Raw genomic sequence first — 15,993 nt, forward strand, 5'->3', positions numbered from 1 at the left:
GAAGTATCCAGAATACAGTATAACTTTTGCAAAGATGGCAGCCCTGGAGGAAAGATGAGCTGTCAAAATTTCCAGGCCACAAAGATCTAAGCTCTGCTGTCCCCTATGAAATGTCAAAGGAACAGCAGAGAAGGACAGTAGAGAAATCAGACACAACAAGTCAACTCGTTTAATAAGCTGTCCATGCTCACACCTAAGTCCAACAGCTGTCAGCCCACCTGGGCAGAATACCCAGTTCTAGGACTAAAGAGTGATCTGGTGTGTGGTTCCTCTTTTCCACTCACTTACAGGGGTCCATTTATTTCCCTTTTGGTATGTATGACATGGTGGGGGAGGCAGAGGCCACGGAAACTGTTCCAGTCTGAGCTTCTGTGCTCAAATCCCCCCACGCACACACTGCATATCCAGGAAAAGCCAGCAGAAGGCATTACATGGGAAATGAACCAAACGGCACCCCTGAGAAAAGGTCCCAGAAAGCACCAGCTGAGCATTAGAGAGGTAACGTGGCTTCTCCTGATAACTGAAGACAGTCAGTCATTTCAGCCCTACCTCCCAAGCCTGGAGCTCTAACAGGGAGCCGCAGAGACCTTTCCACTGGACTACAGAGTGATGGGTGCACCGTGCTGGAGTCAGAGCTTGAAGCCTGAATGTATGGCCACGATACCTGTTGTGAGGCTCTCATAAGTCACCTTCTGAAAGCCAGCATCTTCAATCATCTCTTTGAATTCTTCCTAAAATGCAAGAGAAAGAGAAGTAGAGAAGACCTGGAATACGGCTTCCTCCAAAGACATCTCTGCTTTTTATGGGAACGGTTAGGGCTACTCACTTGTGGTGGGAAACGTCGGATGCTCTCCACAAGGTACTGGTAAGACTTCCAGTCTCCAGCAATGACTTCTCCCATTACTGGAATAACCTGGAAGCTGTACAGGTCATAGAGCCTGGACAGGAAGACAAATGGCAGAGGTTGGAAAGGAATCCTCCCCCCCCTCCCCCCCGCCCCGACTCCCCACTTCTACAGAGTCTGTCTGCTATCACTGTCCTGCTCCAGAAGGGCTCTGGACCAAAAACGAGCGAAGAGGTTGGCCCTCAGAGAGAGACTTTTATCTGTCATGCCGGGGACAGGATGCCGAAGAGATGGGGACACCTGAGCAACTGGTCCCTCCCTTAGCCAGCATTTCTCAAAGGCCTACTAGGCCTAGAACCCAGCCCAAGGAGTAGATGCTTCCTACCTGGAAATAAGGGGGTTGTTTACTTGGCTAAACTCCAGACAGAGAAACCTGCCTCCTGGTTTCAGGACCCGATAGGCTTCTTGAAGAGCCTGAGAAAAACAAGAAAACAGGAGGACCCTTTTCAGGGGAGGCCAAAGGTAAAGTCCCCCCACCATGTATCCAGAGAGAGGGAAACAGCACTCCTGCCTGGGATGCTCAGCTGCTTCCTGAGACAGAGGGCAGGACAAACAGGTGGGTTTAAAACACAATCCTGTCCCTCCAAGCTGAGAGTGATCCTGGAGATGCTCCAAGATTCTTTGAGTCTAAACAAGGACCAAACCATCCTCCTGGGCCTGGCAGAAGGACGGTTCTAGTTTTGGAATGAAAATGGTGACAAAGCTGCTGGGATCACTTACAAAATCCCTGGGTCAGCAAAACTGAGGTTCCTGAAGTGGAAACCAGAAGTTGTTTTTTTGTTTTTTTAAAACCCTTAACTTCTGTGTAGTGGCTCCTTGGTGGAAGAGTGGTAAGGGTAGGCAATGGGGGTCAAGTGACTTGCCCAGGATCACACAGCTGGGAAGTGGCTGAGGCCGACTTGACAGGGAGGTAAATAGCCCTTACATAATACTGGGAGTCACTAGTTGTATTTAAATAGTCTCCTGTATTATACTTAGAGCTGCTGGAAGGCTTTTTTTTTTTTAAACCCTTATCTTCTGTCTTAGAGTCAATACTGTGTTTTGGTTCCAAGGCAGAAGAGTGGTAAAAGCTAGGCAAGGGGGTTAAGTGACTTGCCCAGGGTCACATAGCTGGGAAGTGTCTGAGGCCAGATTTGAACTCAAGACCTCCTGTCTCTAGGCCTGACTCTCAATCCACTGAGCTACCCAGCTGCCTCTGACACCAGAGGTTCTGAACTAGAACCTACACTGCACTTTTTGAAATGATCCAGGCTTTTACTATCTGGTGGGACATGACTAACCACTCCTCAAGCTTGGCTGAGAACCTAGGGAAGGGCCAGGGCTCTTGAGGTCTTTCCAGCTTGATGAGACCTGTCTGAGCTTTTGTGTGTGTGGCTGGTTTGGCTGTAGGAGAAAGGCCAAAGGAAACCTCTATTCTACAGTGAAATATCAAAGGTCTTCAAAAACTGGAGAGTAGGAAGATACAGACCTGTTGCGTAACCCCAACAATTTGACCCTTCTATCTGTGAGTTAAGTGAATGTGGCTACTGCTAAAGCATTTTTTTTTTTTTAAATCTAGGGGCAGCTAGGTAGCTCAGTGGATGAAAGACAATGCTGGAGATGGGAGGTCCTGGGTTCAAATTTGGCCTTCCTAGATGTGTGACCCTGGACACATCACTTAATTCTAATTGTCTAGCCCTCAACACTCTTCTTCCTTGGAACCAATACACAGTATTGATACTAAAATGGAAGGTGAGGGCATTAAAAATAATCTGTACGAAAAACTAGAAATGCAGGGGTGCCACTTACTGAGGAATAGCTAAACAAAACATGACATAAATGTAATGAAATATCATTGTGCCATAAGAAATAGTGGAATGGAAGTTTCAAAAGCAAATAAGATCTGTATGAATTTATACAGTGACATGAGCAGAATCAGGAGAATAATCCACATGGCAACAGCAATATCACGAAGACAACTGACTGTGAAAGATTGAGGAGGCACTGATCAATGTAATGATCAAGCATGATTCCAGAGGCCCAAGGCCAAAGCACGCTCCCTACTTCCCCAAAACAGAAAGAAACAGGCAGGAAAATTGGCCGTGCATGTGTACTGGTTATAAAGTGTTCTGTTTTTTTTTTTTAATGGGGGAGGAGGGGTTGGAAAGTAAAATTATTATTATTTTTTTAATTTAAAACTTATGATACAGAAATTCAATGGCTAATCTTCCTTTCATTTCCCATTTCCACCCATAAACTCCAGGGTACTAGAGAAAGTTAGCCTGGTATCAAGGGACTTAGAAAGTTTTGGTTTGGGCAAAATATCAATGTAAATCAGTCAACTTCCCGAGTGCTGAGCTCCGTGCTATAGCCCTGCCCTTCCAGGAGCTTACGGCTAATTGGGAGAATGAGTCACCAACAAAGGCAGCTGTAACACATTATAGGGTGATAAGTGGATTACAGAATTACAAGGTAATATATGTGTGAGAAAGAGTTTGTATGTGAAGACTACAGATTTAAATAGTGAAGAGCTGTAACCTAAGTCCGAAAGGGGCACCCCAACCTAAAATCTGGGCCCCAAGAGCTGTTTGCTTCTTTCTCCCACTCACTAATTAAGTCTGCCTCTCAAGTGTCACCCAGTGAGCAGCACAGGACCCCAGCATCCCTCTGCCTCACCCGGTCGATGTGTGTGACGTTTCGGATCCCAAAGGCAATGGTGTAAACATCAAACTTGTCATCGTCAAAGGGAAGCTCTTCAGCATCACCCAGTACCCAAGCCAGGCCTGAAAGAGAACAACGTGTGAGCTGTACCCCCAGGCCAGAAGCAGAACCCTCTGCGCCCAGAGAGCTCATCTGTGGTCAGTGCTGACTTGCCCCTTCAGGACTACAGTGGAACCCAGAGCTCAACAATCCACCTTGGATCTTATATATTGGATTCTTTCATGAAATAAACATTTATTGGGGGCAGCTGGGTGGCTCAGTGGATTGAGAGCCAGGCCTAGAGACGGGAGGTCCTGGGTTCAAATCTGCCCTCAGACACGCCTAGCTGTGTGACCCTGAGCAAGTCATTTAGCCCCCATTGCTCACCCTTACCACTCTTCTGCCTTGGAACCAATACACAGTATTGATTCTAAGATGGAAGGTGAGGGTTTAAAAAGAAACAAACATTTATTAAGGGTCTGCCTGATGTGGGCATTTCTCAGATCCTCAGGATGGGAAGGAGCTGAAGCCATCTAAATTCCAAATGGTCTTACAGCCTCCTGTCTCCCTGAGGCAGCCAATTCCATTTTGGATAGCTCCAACTGTTAGGCATTTTTCTCTTTCATTAAACCTAAATCTGCCTCTTTGCCATTTTCACCCACTGCTAGATCCTAAGATCACACATTGCTAGAAAGGAAATCTGAGGCTGTTTAGTCTAATTCCTTCATTTTACAGGTGAGGAAACTATCAGGTGACCATGCTGGAAGTCATCCTCGGAGGGGAGAGTTGACTTCAGGTCTCGTGACTCCAGTGCTCTGGACCTCTTCCAGCCATACAACGCTGTGCCTCGTTCTGTCCTCAGTGGTCAAATCCTTCTGCATGTTATTCCTTCTCTCAGTTCCATCCCTCCCAGTTAAACGTTACCCATTTCCTTTCAGTCACTGTTATGTTCTATGATCTTTAGGGCTTCCACCATTCTGCTTGGCCCCCAGGGACACGACAAGCAATGCTTATTCTAAAAAGTGGTCCTCCAGGTGTGCTCCATGAAGGCAGCTCTATTCCCAGACTCTAATGACTCCTCTTTTAATGCAGCCCAAGATCACACTGACTCTTCTGGAGGCCCAGAAGAGCCGCACACTGAAAAAGACAGGAGGTTAGGAAAAGAGAATCCTGCAGGCCATCATGGTATTCCTCATCTAGTTAGGGACTAAGATAAAAACACAGATAACCACCACATACAACCCAGCATCACACATGGACTTATTCCAATTCCAGCTGACTCAAAAATCCCCAAACTTGAAGATCTAACCAGGAAACATCAGGCTTGCCCTCTGCTGGGCAATGCCTAGAGCAAATGACCGTATTTCAATATTATGAAACATGGATTGCGCTGGAAACTCTTTTAGCAACCTTGAAAGACACAGAGCTTCCATTCCAGGATCAAAGAGATACTACCACAGACAGATATAGTTCTCCCATATCCTTCATTTAAAAAAATATATATATTCAGGGGGCAGCTGGGTAGCTCAGTGGATTGAGAGCCAGGCCTAGAGACGGGAGGTCCTAGGTTCAAATCCGGCCTCAGACACTTCCCAGCTGTGTGACCCTGGGCAAGTCACTTGACCCCCACTGCCCACCCTTACCACTCGTCCACCTATGAGCCAATATACAGAAGTTAAGGGTTTAAAAAAAAAAATTCTATTCTATGCTCCCATCTCCTCCCTACTTTATTTAGATTGGACTTATTTTTGGCAAAGAATATATGTACTTATAAGATGGAAGACGGGGCAAAGGAAAAAGGTGAAAAGGAAGCTATGTGGCACATCGGATAGAGCTCCAGCCTTGGGAGTCAGAAAGTCCTGAGTTCAAATGTGACCTCAGATACTATGTGACTATAGCTGTGTGACTGTGGGCAAATCTCTTAGCCTTTGCCTGCTTCAATTTCTTCACATCTGTAAAAAGGGGACAATGGCATTTACCTCAAATTGGATAATAGTCATAAAGCACATCGAAAACCTTAAAATGCTCTAGCTATAATTAAACAGTAGGGTTTAGCCATTTTAAATCAGTCTCTGACACTGTGATTCAGAGACCACCCATACTGTATATACCTCACGAGTAGATCTATACAGCCTCAGAGTTCATCATTAGAGTCCCATCCATTTACATATAAGGAAAATGAGGCACAGACTTAGCCAGGCTCATACAGTGACCTCATTGGTGGCGAAGGCAAGACTAGAACCCAGATCACTGGACTCCCAGTCCTACTACAGGAAAGTGCCATAGGTCTGTGGGATGTACCTTTCGTTTCCTGAGGCTGGCCACTTAGGAGCTAAGTCCAAGTACAGAGCTTCACAGGGGGCCATATTCGGCTAGCTTCCTCCTCTAGACACTCCAAAGCTATGTTCCCGAGATGAAGTAACAGTCCTCATTTCGGCACTCTTGACACCAGGAAGGTAGAAGTGCAGGAGCCTCATTCCTTATGCAGGGACTCCACAGAGGAGGAAAACACAGTGCCTTTGTCTAAATACACTAGCAACTGTGACTGGCCATCTTCTGAACGATGTTGAAGGGCAACAAAAGAATCCTTCATTCTTGGGACTAAGTGGGCTGATACTGAGACAAGCGGGTGGCCCAAGGCTTGGGGAAGCAGTTCCTGCTGCGGGTGGTAGGAGGAGAAAGAAGGACTGAGATAAACAAAAAGCAAAGGCAAATGCAGAAGGGAAAGGCTCTGTGGCTTAGTGGCTCGGTTCCCTTCAAATGTGACATGCCCCCAATAAAGATACAATGGGATCAGCAGGACAAGGAAGGGCAGGTGAAATTCTTGAGAAAGGCAGGAAAACCTAGGGTCACTGGGGTGCCTTGTGATCGGAAGCAGACCCTTCTCTGGCTCCACAGAGCCAGGGACTCCGTTTCACCTATGACTCTTGCCTATAAGAACTCCCCAGTGAATCTAAAATTCAATGCATTCCAATCCTTTAATGAAATTCCCAGTTTTCCCTTCCCCAGATTCCCTTGGTCCACTTCCTGCAGGGCCTACCTTTTTTGTGGCCCAACGTCTTTGCTTTCTGCTTTCCAACCTTGAGCATTTCTTGGTTAATGTCACAGACTACCACGTGGGATTCCTCCGAGGGACCCTGGACATTCTGGTAGCACTTGGAAATTTCTTCCCATGATAAGTTTTGCCGGGATTTCACCTCCCTCTGTCGCTGCCTCTGGTTCTGAGCCTTGATGTAATTAATGAACCGGAAGGCAATGTCTCCTGTAAAACCAAACAAAAGGAGAGGCATCACAGTGCTCTCTGAATGGAACGGACTACTCCAAAGTGTGAGAGCTGACAGGCTACGGATGCTCAAGTCCCTCTCCACCCCAAAATAATTTCTTAATCTATATATCATTTTCTACAGGTTAGAGATTAATTCATCTGGTACCAACTATGGCATTTTAGAAAACCATGAATATGTAAACCGCTATATTTAACACCAACCTCCTGAATAAACTAGTGGTAAAAATTATCAACAATCTTTAGAGGAAATGTGGCATAATGGATACAGTGAATTTGAATCCTGTTTTAAACACTTATTGGCTGTGTGATGGAGGACAACCTCTCTCATACCCAGATATCTCCTTAGCAAAATGAAGATAATGTTATCCCTAGCACTCGCCCCCTCAGGGTAGTTCTAAGGAGCTAAAGAGATAATGTAAATAAGATACTTCCTAAAACTTAAAAGGAGGTTTTCAAATCAGGCTGCCTCATCCCTCTCCCACCAGAACTCTGGACTCTGTCCCTGGAACCACCTTGGGCTTTGACAGGAAAATCCAGTGGCTGGCCCATCAGAAGTGCTGAATAGGGGGCAGCTGGGTAGCTCAGTGGATTGAGAGTCAGGCCTAGAGATGGGAGGTCCTAGGTTCAAATTTGGCCTCAGATACTTCCCAGCTGTGTGACCCTGGGCAAGTCACTTGACCCCCATTGCCCACCCTTACCACTCTTCTGCCTTGGAGCCAATACACAGTATTAACTGGAAGTCGGAAGGTAAGGGTTTAAAAAAAAATAAATAAAAGAGGTATGATCTTAGTGGCACAGATTACAGGAATAGGCATCAGCTAAGGCTTCTCCTTTATGTCATGTCACTACTCAGTGAAAAAGACAAAATCATCTAGTGGCCAACAGGATGGTAATAAGACTCACTGAGCTTGGCTAGTCTTATCTTTATAAGTTAATCGTTGGGTCAGTATTTGGAGCCTTTCTAACTTTGTAGGATCAGCCCAAGTCATGATTTTGCTTGTTGGCATGTCCTCTGAGAAGTTAAAACTGCCATGAGGCCACTGGGGTTTGGTGGGTGGTAGGGACTGGTATGGGTGGAAGGATGAAGATGATGATGATAAAAAGCATTCTCTAGCTATAGAAAGTGCCTAATGGCTTACCAAAAAAAAAAAAAAAAAAGAGGTGCAGAGAACTTAACCGTGTTCATCCAAGGCCACAAAGCTAGAAGCCTCGAGTCCAAATCTGCTTTTTTACTATATTAAAATGGCCAAGGGTGAAGAAGAAAAAAAAAACAAAACTAAAATTACATTGGAAGATTAAGCAGAACAATTAGAAACTTAGTTTGAAAGTTTCATGAAAATAAAAACTACCATTTAATACTGTAATTGTCACCGCTAAAATTTCTCCAAGCAATAATCTTAGATTTAAGTTATTTAAGATAAAGATTTAAGTCAAGTCTAGCCAAGTTCATTGGTGCGGACCAAAACCATACCACTCAACTACAATACTTACAAAATGCAAGGCCTCTGGTTTCAAATCTGGCCTTAAATACTTCCTAGCTGTGTGACCCTGGGCAAGTGACTTAACCCCATTGGCCTAGCCCTTGCTCTTCTGTCTTAAGAGTTGTAACTAAGCCAAAAAGGATATAGATAAATAAAAAAACAAAATCTGGAAAAAAAAAAAACAAACAAAAAATGCAAGGCCTCATGCAAGAGGTTTACAGGCTGGAGCAGAAAAATGAAGGTGTTCAAAGTCTCTGCTCTTAAAAAGCTTATAATCTGAAGGCAAAGAACAGTAATGGCATATTCCATTTCTATGGGGCATTAGGCTTTCTATTTCCATCTGTGGCCTAACAGAGGATGAATGAGGCTACTCCAAAAGGAACTGAAGCACTACTCGGACCAACAATCAAGGTATAAAATGAGACCTTACCTGTACCTCCAGCCACATCAAGAAGTTTGGTCCCCGGGAAAGGGTGCATCTTCTCTAACAGTAAATCCTTCCAAATCCGGTGGATCCCCAGACTCATTGAGTCATTCATCAAGTCGTATTTTTTGGCCACACTTTCAAAAACCTGGTAGACTAAAAAACATCCCATCACAAATATGTTACTGAGTGGCAATTATTTTCAAAGTGTCCCCCCCTCCCCCCCAGGAAAAGGATGTAGGTAAGACCATCTGTCTCTGGACAATTTCTCAATCTGGCACTACTATGCTAGTCCTTTGTGTTTCCTCCCAGCTCCCCTCACTGCCAACTATTAACCCAAAATGTTCTTTTTGGATCTGAGATTTCAGGGCATTCCTGCTGAGGAATTCTATGAAGGCAGGCCTGTACCTGCTCTGCTGTCAATTCTTACCTGTCCTCATATGCCACCTCCTTTGTAAAGGAGCCTCCCAAACGGTTCTCTCTCTTTCATCTGAACAAATACTTTTATACCCCTCTGCCTCACTTAAATCCAATTCATGAATAAGTCAAGCTATCACCCTGTGATGTCAGGATGAACAAAAATACGCTTTTACTGTGAATTGACATTATCCTTGTTGGAGAAAGTCACAGAATTTTAGAGATGGGGCAACCATCTAGCGCAGCAGTTCCCAAACTTTTTTGGCCTGCCGCCCCCTTTCCAGAAAAAATATTACTTAGCCCCCTGGAAATTAAATTTCTTAAAAATCTTAATAGCAATTAATAGGAAAGATAAATGCACCGGTGGCCATCACCGCCCCTACTGGATTGCTGCAGCACCCACCAGGGGGCGGTGGCACCCACTTTGGGAATCATGGATCTAGACCCACCCATACCTGAAAAGCAATCCCTACTACTAGATATCTGACAAGTGGTTATCTGGCATCTGCTTGGAGACCTCTAATGAAGAAGAACATATTCCTTCCCAAGTCAGCTCACTGGGTAATTCCAAATGTTAAGAAGCTTTTTCTGCCAACTCAACCTAAATTTAAGCTAATCTCTCTTCTTCATGATAACCTTTCAAGTCACTGGGTCCGCCCGTCCAATGTCCTTTATTAGTCCACAAGTTTCACAAGGCCAGGGACCATTTTACATATAGATCTTTTCTTTCCTTTAATCCTTTGCACAAACACTATAGGAGCAAAATAAATATTCTTGAATGAATAGTCTTAGGCCAAGGCTAGTTTTTATTCTGCTGCATTTTAAAACACAAACTTAAGAAACTTTGACACAAGGAATCAGACCCCAGTTGACAATTCTTACCTGACTTTCACTAGTGGGCTGCTGGTGAATGCCCTACATTTTTTACTTTAAGTATATTAAACCTTTCAACAACTTTGTATCGGGTCTTTACTCGATAGCTCTCATGGATTCATGGATTGGCTTTTCATTAAATGTGATTTGCACATATTGTTTCCCTATTTACATGAAATAGGGAAAAACAGGTCAGTTGCAGCTCCCGAATTCATGTTACTAATGCCATAGTAGCAGGGAAAACTACCTTGGACTTCTAGTTAGGAAGTTCTGAATTCAAATCACCTCACTGACAATTAGTAGCTTAGTGTTACCTTAGGGAAATCACTTTATCTCACTTCTCTGTAAAATGTGAGAACATCAGTATAATAATTTGGTGACAGACTGTATTATATGACTCCTGTCCAAGGACTACTATCAGTCCAGCTAAGGTCAGAAAGGTCAGAAAGGTCAGATAGCGTGGCTGCTGGATGATGTTGGTCTTAGCAGCTCCAAAAGATGTCTCAGAGAGATTGTTATCTCTATTGATAAAGGTAGCTACTGACAAAATCAAAGATGCTTGTTATGCTTTGCAATACAGGAGCAACACAACAGTGGTAGTGGCCTGAGGGTTATATTTAAGTATGAAGAGGCAGGATCAGTATGGCTACCAGGTAAGAGCCAAGCTGATCTGTGAAACATAGAATGAGGATAATAATATTTCAAGGATCCAGCATGTTCTAGGTATAATAAGAACAATAATAATAACGATCAACATCAACAAAAACATTTGGAAAACCTACTGCAACATAGATTTAGAATGGGAAAAGACCTTAGGGTATCACCTAGTCTAGGAGTCCTTAATTGGAGGTGCATGAACTTATTTTTTTTTAATATTTATTAACAGTATTTCAATATTATTATTTTCCTTCATAGTCCTATCTTTCTTTTACACATTTAAAAATTTATGATTTTGAGAAGAGGTCCACATCCTTTACCTGATTGCCAAAGGGTTCCAGAATACCAAGAATGCAAAGAACTCTTGAATGAGTCCAATCCATTTATTTTTGCTGATGAACAAAGTTTGGCATTTGATGACTTGTCCAAGGACATATAAGTAAGGAGAGACTGACCTGGGAATAGAATCCAGGTCCTCTGACAAATCTTGGGTTCTTCCTAGTATCTCTGCCCCCTCAGATTGAATCCTTTGTAAAATGAGGAGTTGGACAACACTAGACAACTCTAAGATTTCTTCCAGCTCTGGAATTCTGCTTCTGTTTGGGAGGCTTCCAGGAAAGATATGGAGAGTAACTAGAAGCTGTGGGCATGCTACCCCTCTCTGAGACTCAGTAATGAGACAATGCACATAGAAGTACTTTGTAAACTTCAGATCTCTATATACATGTCCATTGTTAATTTCTCTGTAATATAATGGGGCTCTGTGATTCAGAGCAGAAAGGGACCTCAGGAGTAATCTAGTTCAGCCCTCTATCCTTACCTCACATGGAGAGGGCAAACAACATGCCCAGGGTCATCTTGCTTAGAGTAAATAACAGTGATTATATCAGAAGCCTCATGGTTTAACTGCAAACCCAGCACTCTTTCCATTGTACCAGATAGCCTGTTGGATTAGTTATCTCTACAAAGTCCTTTCTCATTTTAAATCCAGGATTGCTTGGCCTATCCCACTCCCCTACTGTCTAGGGAGGGATCCTTTGCCTTCTTTCCCTTTCCAATCCTTTTGACAGCTGTAATCAGGCCCCAAGAAGATGAAATGCAACAAGAGTGTGCTCAGAGCCACAGGTCCTCAGTACTAGCATCCTGGTCCCTATACCCTTTACCCCTGTCCTCTTAGAATCCTTGAGTCCTTGACCCCCTCAATCCACAGAGACTTATATCTCCTCATAGCCCTTACTCCATTCTCCAATCACTCAGACCCCTCATTTCATTATATTAAAATTCTTCCTCAGACCAGTAAGACCTTTTACTCTGGCCCCTCATTCCAAACAGAGGGAGTTTAGCTCCCTCATCCCATTCCCTCAGATCCCTTCAACTACTTAAACCCTTTATTCTCTCTTACCCCTGCTCTTCATAACCCTCTCATGATACCACCACCTCAGTTTCTTTTTCCAATCCAAGGAGAAACAAATGAGATAACACCTGTCCTTTGTGACTCTTATAGCACTATAAAAATGCTATTAACACTATTATTTACCTCCAAAGACCCCTAACTTCTTCCCCTTAAACCCTTCACCCTGGCCTCTTAGACCCCTTACCCCAGTCTCTTCAATCCTCTCATCTCAAACCCCTTACTCTGTCATTATCCCCCCTCCCTAGATCCTTCTTCCCATTCCTCTCAGATCCCTCACTCCTAACACTCTCAGCCCCTCACATCAAACTCCTCTCTTATTCCCAGATCCCTTCATGATTCTCTTCATATTCCCTGGGCTAAGTTCCTCAGGTCCTTCCCCCAAAACTGAGACCCCCTCTCCCTCCAGCTACTCCCCTTCTCACCAGTCCCCTTCCCTATCTCTCTGGCCCCTCAGCTCCCTCTCCTCCGGTCCTTTGGGATCCTGCTCAATCGAATGGATTATTTATAAATCGTTTAGCACAGTGCCTGGCACATAGGGGAGGCCACACAGATGCTCACTTGGCTGTTTTCTTCCACCACACCCCCTGCCCTTCGGCTCCCACAGAAGCGCTCCCCCCATTTAAAGTTCCTCCCCGTTCCCCACATCAGACACTACCCATCCTCTAGCCTCTTACTCTCCCTTCTTCTCAGACTTTAGAGCCCCCTCCCCAATCCTTCATTCCCACTTCCCCGCAGTAAGCCCCTCCTCCACCAGCTCAAGATGGAAAACCTCCTCCCTAGCTTAGGCCCCGCCCCCACCCGAGCCCCGCCCCTCCCTCAAACTCGCTCCTTTCCTCGGGCCACGCCCCCTCCTTGGGCTCCGCCCCCTCCCTTCTTCACCTTTGTCCCCCTTCTCTTCCTCTGACACCGTTTCAAACCCGAAATGCGTGGCCACCCCTGGTTTGTCGGTAGAGAGCAGCCGGGCTGAGCCCCGACGTAGCCTCGGAGACAGCAGCGCCTGCCTCCAGCCCCAGCCGCTCAGCCGCCACAGCGCCCGGCTTCTGCGAGCCGCCATGACGACCCAGGGATCGAGACTCCAGGCAGCAGGTGAACGTTCGGGCGCGTAACGCCAGAGACAGTCGTAACCAATCAGGAAGAACCCCAGAGCCACCTCCCCGGAAACGAAGATCTTGGAAACAGGAAGTCTATGCTTTGGGGTGACGCAGCTGCTCTTCTTATACCCCCAGAGAGCGTGGTCCCGCCCCCTCATGGGCCTTCCAGAGGTTTGCACATCTGGATGTTGCTCTCTTCTGCCATCTGCAGGGAGGAAGCGGATGTTACCCGTCTCTTGGTGGGGTAGAGGCCAGAGCGCTTTGACAACCCCGAGGCGGCATGGACAAGCCGGCTCCCCAAGCTCCATTTCATTATATTGCTCCCCTTCATCGTTCTCATCTTTTATCGTATTGAATTGGGATAGAAGTCGGTGTCCTGGGACAAGCCATGGCCCTGTCAACGTGGAATCTAGAAGCGCCCAAACTTGTAGCCTAGAAAGATTTGATGAACCCCTGATTAGTTAGTTCGAAGGTGAAAGTCCCGGGTTTGATCTTGTGAGTGATGGTTCTTCCCTGAGGGAAAGTCCCGCTTCACTAGTCTCAGACTAACCATAGGCCTCCGCGGAGTTGAAGTTAAATATCTCTTTTGTCCTAAAGGTTTCTTCCTTTAGGCCTGGGCGTTAATCTTGTCTCTAACACATGGTTATGATGGTTTCTTCTGGTTCTCTATATTTTGAGAGCTTTTCATTTGACTTTATTTGGAGCTCATGAGCATTGGGAAACTATCCATTAAAAACATTGTTCTGGGGCAGCCAGGTAGCACAGTGGTCTCTGACACTTCCCAGCTATATGACCCTGAGCAAGTCACTTAATACTGTTTATTTAGCCCTTGCCATTTTACTGTCTTAAAATTAATCCCAAAACAGAAAGTAAGGGTTTTTTTTGTTTTTGTTTTTGTTTTTTTTAAAGACTAGATTCAAAGTTAGGTCCTTCTGATTCCAGGTTTAACATTCTATCCTCTATGCCACCTAATTAGCTGCCTTCAAAAGAAAGAGGGGCAGCTAGGTGACTCAGCGGATAGAGAACAAGGCCTGGAGTTGGGAGGACTTGAATTCAAATTTGACCTCAGATACTTCCCAACAATGTTATCCTGGGCAAGTCATTTAACCCCAATTGCCTAACCTTTGCCAGGGAACCTTAGAATTAATATTAAAACAGAAGATAAGGGTTAAAAAAAGGTTCTTCAATTTTATATATACCTTAAAGAGATACCCCTGTCATGCTGTGCTTCCAGTACAGATGATTTGTTGAATTCTCAAGGATATTTTGGGAGTTTTGTATTTGCAGTTTTGAGGTATCACATGTTAATTTTTAAGGGATAGCAAGCTGCCTGGGTATATTCTGACCACTTTGACAGTTTCTTCCCATATATTTTCTTGGTGTTATATTTTTGCAACTTGAGATATTGCACAGTCTCTACCATTACTTTGCAAAATCATTATCAAGCAATCTGGGCTTCGAAAGGATGACCTTTCTGTCATTTCTCATAGTAATGATCTCGCCTTGTATAGACATTATTGTTATTAATGATTTGCCTCTATATAACGTTTATGGGTCAATATCTTGTAAACGTCATCATCATTGGAAGGTCTGGAGGCCATGGAATTCAACCTATACCTCTCTAAGAATTCCCACTAAAATAGTTGGCCCTTCAACAAGCATTTATTAATTATACTATGTGCCAGACACTGTGCTAAATTCTAGAGATATGAATAAAGAAAGGCAAAAAACAGTGCCTGCTCTCACATAGCTCACATTGTAATATAGGAAAACAACATGCAAACAAACATGAACAGGTGGCAAACAGAATAAAGCGAAGATGATCAACATGCTGACAAATGACTATCTTTTTATTTTATTTTATTTTTAATCTTTATTCTCTGTCTTAGAATCTATAATAGGTATCAGTTTCAAGGCAGAAGAGAGGTAAGGGCTAGGCAACTGGGATTAAGTGACTTGCCCAGGGTCACATAGCTAGTACATATTTAAGGTCAAATTTGAACCCAGGACCTCCCATCTCCAGATTTGGTTATCTATCCACTTAGTCACCTAGCTGCCCCTCAACTAGCTTTGCTAAAGATGCCCAATGAAAGAGATTTCATTCTTGCCTGTGGCGTCACATTTCACTTTGGGGTATCTCTAGGAACAAGTTTTTCCTTTCATATTGGCAATTTTCTACTGGATTTGTCCTTGCTTCACAATAACAATTTCAGTGGGTTTACCTAATTACCTCTTATGTACTTCACCATAAATCTATCAATTTTCATACCTTTTAGGAGGCTGACTGGCACTAGTGGTTCCTTTTTGTACTCTATAGTTACTAATTTTCAACACTGTATTTCTCCTATTATCTAATTTTATCCTTGTTACACCTTTTGAGAAGTGCGATTATTTTTTGCCATCAGCTTGTCCAAGGGAAAATTGAGGTTAAGTGACTGTAGTGTTTAGTACAGTGCCTAGTACATAGTAGGTGCCTAATAGATGCTTCTTTTTGATAGACTGACTATAGCTGACTAGATTACTCCCCCCTCCCCCAATAAGATCAGATTTAGAGCTGGAAGGACTTTAAATTATCCATATCAACCTCTTTATTTTATTTTTGATATAGCTGATGGTCAGTGAAGGAAAATGATTTGACTAAAGTCATCCAGGTAGTATGCAGTAGAGATGAGAGTTGAACTAACTCCAAATTTCTTCCTTCCTTCCTTCCTTCCTTCCTTCCTTCCTTCCTTCCTTCCTTCCTTCCTTCCTTCCTTCCTCCCTCTCT

At 44.2% G+C, this 15,993-nt stretch overlaps 1 protein-coding gene across 1 annotated transcript; it reads right to left on the reverse strand.

Moving 5' to 3' along the window:
* Window positions 1-151: 151 nt before the first annotated feature.
* On the reverse strand, window positions 152-13,214 carry COQ5 (coenzyme Q5, methyltransferase). Its single transcript, XM_044673898.1, has 7 exons — window positions 13,015-13,214; window positions 8,781-8,930; window positions 6,624-6,845; window positions 3,560-3,666; window positions 1,230-1,318; window positions 827-938; window positions 152-731 (listed from the first exon to the last, which is right to left on the reverse strand). Exons 1-7 carry the CDS (start codon window positions 13,187-13,189, stop codon window positions 630-632), a joined length of 957 nt encoding a protein of 318 aa, XP_044529833.1. The 5' UTR covers window positions 13,190-13,214; the 3' UTR covers window positions 152-629.
* Window positions 13,215-15,993: the final 2,779 nt, after the last annotated feature.

Source organism: Gracilinanus agilis, chromosome 1, assembly GCF_016433145.1.
Source record: "Gracilinanus agilis isolate LMUSP501 chromosome 1, AgileGrace, whole genome shotgun sequence".
Classification (NCBI taxonomy): domain Eukaryota; kingdom Metazoa; phylum Chordata; class Mammalia; order Didelphimorphia; family Didelphidae; genus Gracilinanus; species Gracilinanus agilis.

What these genes read in the sequence shown, in the direction of transcription:
- COQ5 (XM_044673898.1), bottom strand. Translation starts at nt 13,189, where the DNA reads ATGGCGGCTCGCAGAAGCCGGGCGCTGTGGCGGCTGAGCGGCTGGGGC. An exon ending in ACGTCACACACATCGACCGG is followed by an intron (nt 1,319 to 3,559) that starts GTGAGGCAGAGG and finishes TGTTTTTCTCAG; the next exon opens with GCTCTTCAAGAAGCCTATCG. An exon ending in TCCGACGTTTCCCACCACAA is followed by an intron (nt 732 to 826) that starts GTGAGTAGCCCT and finishes CTTGCATTTTAG; the next exon opens with GAAGAATTCAAAGAGATGAT.